We start from the raw sequence: 7,243 nt of genomic DNA on the forward strand, positions 1-7,243 counted from the left end.
TTTGGTCTCGGGGTCCCATAGTCTCCCCGATTCGATCCCATGTTGATTTTGTGCCACAGTCTCCCATCATGTCCTCCATGGTCCCATTTCGCCTCGCCGTGTCGCCTTATTTTGTCCCGTAGGGTCCCCCCTTTCGTGCCCCGCAATGCTCCCTATTGTGTCTCGCCGTGGCCCGTTACGTCTCACGTCCCCATTTGTGTCCAACAATGTCGGCTGTTGCGGCGATTGTCGCCGTTTTCCTCTTGTTGCAAAGTTGTAACCCGCTCTCAGTCACGTTAAGAACAGTCCATTTGCTTTTGTTTCAAAGGAGCCTCTGTCAAAACGGACAGTACGTTCGATTTGGAAATGCTGTTTCAAATCCCTTTGGCGTACAATGGAGCCCCACACACGCTCGCAGCTTTTCCCCTCAATCACATGCCGTTAACCCGTTCGGACCCGTTTTTTTTGTCGTGACGTGATGACCTCGAACGCACAAGGAACTCGCGGCAGCCAAAATGCGGGAAAGTTCTCAACGGAATGAGCGCTCGAGTCCCCGAGCGACATTCCCAGAATTCCATGGGCGTCACTACCGGTCCGACAGGTGCTGTGAACCAGACCCGTTGAGGGCATTTCTTCTTGTGCTGCTTCTTCGCCGGTCATTCATGGTCGAATGCCTGCGAAGCGCGTGCCCGGCTCTGTGGCAGAGGCTCTATGGGGACAAAAAGGCGAAAGTGGACGGCGAGACGGCGTCCGACCCGAAACCGCGACCGCCGCCGGTCGACGAGGACGACGACGACGCCGACGAGACCGGTAGCACCTATGAGGCCGTGTGGGACCTCCAGGGCCGGAACTCGAACGAGTTGACTTTCCGGAAGGGGGACCGGTTCAAGGTCCAGAGACGCAGCGACGACTGGTGGACCGTGGACAGGCTGGACGAGACCGGCAGCCGGCTCGAAGCCGGCGTTGTGCCTGCAAACTACCTGACGAAAACTGACACCGGTGTGCAGATGGAACCGTGAGTTTGCAGTACAACGACACGTTCTGCAGAGAACGCCATCCGTGTTCTGATGCTAAGTGACGTAATGCTACGTTGTTTCTGTTTTGTTGCTACTTTGTTACAGCACTTTTGATTTTTGCTACTTCCTTTTGTTCCTACTTTGCTTCATTACTACTTTCCTACAGCGCTACTTTGTTTTGTTGCTACATTGTTATGTCGCTACTGTGTTATGGCGCTTCTTTGGTTTGTTGCTACTTTGTTACAGCACTTTTTTTGCTACTTTCTTTTGTCGCTACCTTGTTACGAAACTACTTTGTTTCATTACTACTTTGTTACGTCGCTACTTTCTTTTGTTGCTTCTTTCTTTTGTTGCTATTTCGTGACAGCGCTACTTTGTTTTGTTGCTACATTGTTACAGCGCTACTTTGTTTTGGCGCGTCATTGTTTTTTTTCTACTTTGTTTTGTTGCTACTTTGTTACGACACTACTTTGTTTTGTTCGCCACGTCGTTACTTCGCTACATTGTTTTGGTGCGTCTTTGTTTTTTTTCTACTTTGTTGCTTCTTTGTTACGACACTACTTTGTTTTGTTGCTACTTTGTTCAGGCGCTATTTTGACACATCGCTAATTTGTTGCGTCGCTACTTTGTTTTGTTGCTACTTTGTTACAGTACTTTGTTTTTTTTTTTGCTACTTTTGTTGCTACTTTGTTATGGCGCTTCTTTGGTTTGTTGCTACTTTGTTACAGCACTTTTTTTGCTACTTTCTTTTGTCGCTACTTTGTTACGAAACTACTTTGTTTCATTACTACTTTGTTACGTCGCTACTTTCTTTTGTTGCTTCTTTCTTTTGTTGCTATTTTGTGACAGCGCTACTTTGTTTTGTTGCTACATTGTTACAGCGCTACTTTGTTTTGGCGCGTCATTGTTTTTTTTCTACTTTGTTTTGTTGCTACTTTGTTACGACACTACTTTGTTTTGTTCGCCACGTCGTTATTTCGCTACATTGTTTTGGCGCGTCTTTGTTTTTTTTCTACTTTGTTGCTACTTTGTTACGACACTACTTTGTTTTGTTGCTACTTTGTTCAGGCGCTATTTTGACACATCGCTAATTTGTTGCGTCGCTACTTTGTTTTGTTGCTACTTTGTTACAGTACTTTGGTTTTTTTTTGCTACTTTTGTTGCTACTTTGTTACGGCGCTTCTTTGTTTTGTTGCTATTTTGTTACAGCGCTACTTTGTTTTGTTGCTACATCGTTATGTCGCTACTTTGTTATGGCGCGTCATTGTTTTTTTTCTACTTTGTTTTGTTGCTACTTTGTTAGCCGTTTTGGGTAGGTATTGTTCTTTTGCTGTCCAACTTTCAAATAAACTCAAATGCAAATCTCGAGTGACGTCACAAATTCTGACAGCTCGGCAATTTTCAAAACACCGGCACTCCTGTGTGTGTGTGTGTGCGTGCGCGTGTGTCAGATGGAACTTGGGCACCATGAACCGCGTAGAAGCCCAAAGTCACCTCATGGCACCTGGAAACGGACCGGGAGCGTTCCTCATCCGATCCAGTGAGAACCACGTCGGCTACGTCCTCTCAGGCGAGACCACGTCACACCGGGCAGGACGAGACGGAAAGCGTGTGTGTCATTTGTGTGTTTACGTGCGCGTGGACCCGTCCACAGTGCGTTCCAGCTGCCGGGTGAAGCACTTCAAGATCGCCCAAACGTCTGACGGCCGCTTCGACCTGGACGGCCTGCAGCAGTTTACGTCGCTGAGCCGCTTGGTGGCGCACTACCGCAACAACCGCCTCCGTCTCAGCAACGAGGACATGCTGGGCGAACCCTGCAGACCCGTAAGACTTCCTGCTCACGTGTACGCAGTATTAATATTCATGTTCAAGCATGACAAAAATGTCAGTGAGGAAAAGTCAAACCTGAACAGCTGAAATTTATTGGGGCTTAATCACTTTAAATGTTGGCAGGTGTGACTGTGATGGGTTCATCACGGACACAGCCACGTTCCAGTTTTATGCAGGTTGTTTATTTTTACTTTTCAGTTCATGTACAGTAATGGTAGAAAAGGATTTACTTTGGTCTCTTTTTATTTGTATCATAAAAACATTTGAACAGGGATGTTTTGACTTTTTATAGTACTAACTGTGTATATATATATATATATATATATATATATATATATATATATATATATATATATGTGTGTGTGTGTGTGTGTGTTTCAAAACAGGTTTGGGCGGTGGTGCATGAACATGGATGCACGCATTGTTGTGCGATCTACTAGATTGATCATCAAAAATATTATCATTATTTCATGCATTTCCCTTTTAAATAAAGAAAAAAAACAAGTGCACGGAAATAATTTCTTCAAATCTAGACTGGCCGGCTCGAAATTATTTTATTTTTACGGATACACAGTGTGCCCAAATGTTTTGCCAGTCTGACTTACAGTTACATAAATATTTCATGTTGGATTTAAGTGTTCATTGACATAAACACAAGTCGAATGAAAGACAAAAAAATGATGATTTAAGATCGTTTAACAGCATAAAAGAGAACGAGAAAAACGTGAGTGAATAGCAGTCAGCGACACCCTGTGTATATATAAAGTATATAATACTTTTTGATCAATATTTGTGTGTGTGTACGTGTGTGCGTTTAAAATGTCCTTGTATTTTTCAAACCAATGCAACTCCTCTTGAATAACAATCATAATAATCAGGGAAGTTCCCACTTCGATTCCTCTGATTTGACCTCCCTTACGAGTGGGCGTCTTTCCCCAGAGGCAACCCCCGTCGGAAGTCACCTTCCCGGACGATGAGTGGGAGCTTCCCAAAGAGGAGTTCTCCTTGGAGGACAAGCTCGGAAGCGGCTACTTTGCGGACGTCTACCGAGGATGGTGGAAGTCGCGCATTCGCGTGGCCGTCAAGATCATCAAGAACGGTATTCAGCCGCCGCGCACGCCGGCCCCGCGAATTCTGCGCGGTGACCGTCGCCCGCTTTCCGCTCGTCTCCAGACTCGGAGCTGAACCACTCTGAGTTCCAGAGGGAGGTGCAGATCCTCAAGCGTCTGCGCCACCGTCACCTCATCTCGCTGTTCGCCGTCTGCACCGCCTCCTCCCCGTATTACATCATCACCGAGCTGATGGAGAAAGGAAGTCTGCTCAACCTGCTCAGAAGTAGGTTGAGGCCTGAACGGGCGGAACTGGAATCTGACGGGTCACGCCGAACTCCTGCTAGCGTTTCAGCACCGCGCAGTCCTAAACTCCTGCCGTTTGTTTGTTTTGCGTTCGTGTCGAGGTCCCGAGGGCCAGCAGCAGGATATGAGCTCGCTGCTGGACATGGCCAGCCAGGTGGCCGACGGGATGTCGTACCTGGAGGAGCACAGTTTCGTCCACAGAGACTTGGCGGCCCGGAACGTTCTGGTGGGAGAAGACTACATCTGCAAGGTGGCGGACTTTGGACTGACCCAAGTCATCAAGGTGGGTGGTGCCGATGAAGAAAAAGGGTAAGTTGTCTATTTGGGGACGCATCTATACGGTCCGAAATAAAGAAGATAGATAATGGAGACAGGAAAAGGGCGGAGTGGGTGGCACAGAAACATAGAAACGCACGACATTTTGGAGCGACCAAATGCCACTCGAGTGAAACACTTTTCTTAACCATCCATCCATCCAGCCATCCATTTTCTGAGCCTCTTCTCCTCACAAGGGTCGCGGGCGTGCCGGAGCCTATCCCAGCTGTCATCGGGCAGGAGGCGGGGTACGCCCTGAACCGGTCGCCAGCCAATCGCAGGGCACATACAAACAAACAACCATTCGCACTCGCAGTCACACCGACGGGCAATTTAGAGTCTTCAATCAACCTACCGCGCATGTTTTTGGGATGTGGGGGGAAGCCGGAGTGCCCGGAGAAAAGCCACGCAGGCACGGGGAGAACATGCAAACGCCACACCGGCGGGGCCGGGATTTGAACCCCGGTCCCCAGAACTGTGAGGCAGATGTGCTAATCAGTCGCTCACTGTGCCGCCACTTTTCTTAACATTTTTGAAACATCTATTTTTATGTATGTATGTATATATATGTGTGTGTGTATATATATATATATATATATATACATATACACACACATATATATACATATATATATTTTTTTCTCATTTTGTTTTTGACGGCGCAGGAACCCGTCTACTTCGCGTACCAGAAAGCCATCCCGCACAAATGGAGCGCGCCGGAGGCCCTCACCCACAGGAAGTTCTCGGTCAAGTCCGACGTGTGGTCCTTCGGCGTCCTGCTGTACGAGATGGTCACCTACGGAGGCGTGCCCTACCCAGGTGAGTGCCCGCGCGGCGGCGTGCCGATCGCCGAGGTTTCCTAGCGTGACGACGGGCGGTCTCGTCGGCAGGTCTGAACGGGCAGGAAGCGGACGACCTGGTCAGCGGGGGCTACAGGATGCCGGCGCCGCCCGCTTGTCCGCCTTTCCTCTACGAAATCATGTGCAAATGCTGGCTCGCCGATCCCGCCCTGCGGCCCGACTTCTGGCAGCTGAAGGAGCAAATGTACATCGACGAGGCGGACGGCGGCGGCTACGTGCTGTGACGCCGCCGCGCGCCTTCCAGTCGCTTCCAGTCATTCGTTTTCAAAAACGCTTACGCTCGCCCGCTTGGAGAAGGCAAGAGAAGCGGGATCCACTCTGGTGGTTCTCGAGCGTTTGCCACTATTGTTGCAAAGCTGACGGCCACTTTCATAGAAGTTAAGAACAGTAAAAAAAAAAAAAAAACAACTAGTTTTGTCTTAGAATAGCCTTTAAAGTTTGAAATGCCGTTTCAAATGAGTTTGCTATACCGCCAAAGGCACATTGCTCGCCATGACGCCCGCCACCCGGAGGCTGAGCTGCACTGTATTTGTTTGCAGAGTCAGCTCGCGGCTCGAGAAGTAACGTTTCTTGCTCACTTTCCGGCTTTGTTCCACGTGGGAACTCAAGACACCTCTGTACTGTACTGAAAAAACAACAACAACAACAACAACAATAGGATTACACTGGATGCCCACGTCGTCGCAATTCGAAACCTGCGGATTCGCCAAACTGGGGATTAAAATAAAATAAATAATCATAAATAAAAAAAAAAATAACCATGTCAGGTTTTTTTTCTTTTTCTGGGGAAAACCAACCCCAAAAACGCTTAGTGTTGGTTTATCAATTTATCAATGTACATGAACAGGACTGTCTACTATTTCAGCGAAATCAGCGAAATCTGTAACACTTGATTAATAAACTGGTAACAACTTGGCTTCAAAAAAAAAAAAAAAAAAAAAAAAAAAAACCTGACCTGAACAAGAGAAATGGATGTCATTTTCCGATTCAGCCATGCAAAAGTCTCCTAAATCAGTTGGGAAAAAAAATAAAGCGAGCTTGTTCTTCTTCTTCTTCTTCTTCGTCCCACTTGGGAAATGTGAAGAAAATGCTACATGTAGCGTTAAGCTTTAAAATGCATACGTACGTCACTAGCTCCAATTAGCCTGTGACCCACTTGTGTCATGGTTACTCCTTTTGTCTTTTTTTTTTTTTTGATGCACAAAGTATTATTTCATTGTCCACTGTGAAAAAAGAGCTGTACTTAACATTTGGGTTCGTGCATTTAAATTTAAATGTCGATGTGGGGAAAATACTGTGGCACTGTTTCCTTTCCGGTCGGGTCACGCAATTTTTTTTCATGAGAAAGTTTTGCTGTTGCCTCTGCTTCTTTTTGTGACAGATATTTCTACAAATGTGCAATTGTGTTTGTGTTAACGATGTATGTTTTGAATTAAGCATCACGTCATTCAGTACTTAACCTGGACCTTACATTAAAGTTGTTGTTTTTTTGGATTAACATTAGGATGAATCGAATAAATATAATGTTGAAAATCAAGTAGCCGGGACATGGGGCAATTTTTTGTCTGTGCGATACATTTTTGTTACAGCAACTTCATTGTAAGTATGACAGAAAGTGGAGATTGTGTTCAAACAATGACATTTTTCAAATTGTTTTCAAACAGTGTGACATGAATGACACACTGGTTTAACAAGGAAGTCAAGGAAAAGTATGTCAGTTGTCCACATTTGGGTCCTGTGGGACTCATGTCGTCTGCACGTCGTGTGCTTAATCGCTAACTCAATTACAATTGTATTTATGGATTAATTTTTGTTATTATTTAAGTACTCTGCGATTAGAATACTCAGCCTATAAATTGCAACCGGCATCTCGTCTGCCGGGTGTTTT

At 46.1% G+C, this 7,243-nt stretch overlaps 1 protein-coding gene across 3 annotated transcripts; it reads left to right on the forward strand.

Annotated features, from left to right (window-relative positions):
* The first annotated feature begins 5 nt into the window (after positions 1-5).
* Positions 6-6,902, forward strand: ptk6b (PTK6 protein tyrosine kinase 6b). 3 transcript variants are annotated; one of them, XM_061696128.1, is made up of 8 exons: positions 6-994; positions 2,447-2,565; positions 2,650-2,819; positions 3,765-3,924; positions 3,999-4,160; positions 4,282-4,463; positions 5,161-5,314; positions 5,386-5,674. In XM_061696128.1, the coding sequence occupies exons 1-8, from the start codon at positions 495-497 to the stop codon at positions 5,577-5,579; spliced, it is 1,641 nt and encodes a 546-aa protein (XP_061552112.1). In that variant the 5' UTR covers positions 6-494; the 3' UTR covers positions 5,580-5,674. The 3 variants fall into 3 exon arrangements, with proteins under 3 accessions (XP_061552112.1, XP_061552104.1, XP_061552095.1); XM_061696120.1 differs by having other exon boundaries at positions 2,447-2,535; positions 3,999-4,463; positions 5,386-6,902; XM_061696111.1 differs by having other exon boundaries at positions 3,999-4,463; positions 5,386-6,901.
* Positions 6,903-7,243: the final 341 nt, after the last annotated feature.

This window comes from Phycodurus eques, chromosome 1, assembly GCF_024500275.1.
Source record: "Phycodurus eques isolate BA_2022a chromosome 1, UOR_Pequ_1.1, whole genome shotgun sequence".
NCBI lineage: Eukaryota > Metazoa > Chordata > Actinopteri > Syngnathiformes > Syngnathidae > Phycodurus > Phycodurus eques.

Excerpts from the sequence above, each read along its gene's own strand:
- ptk6b (XM_061696111.1), top strand. The coding sequence starts at position 495 with ATGCGGGAAAGTTCTCAACGGAATGAGCGCTCGAGTCCCCGAGCGACA. Across the intron at positions 2,820-3,764 it reads TGGGCGAACCCTGCAGACCC|AGGCAACCCCCGTCGGAAGT; the intron begins GTAAGACTTCCT and ends GTCTTTCCCCAG. Across the intron at positions 3,925-3,998 it reads CGTCAAGATCATCAAGAACG|ACTCGGAGCTGAACCACTCT; the intron begins GTATTCAGCCGC and ends GCTCGTCTCCAG.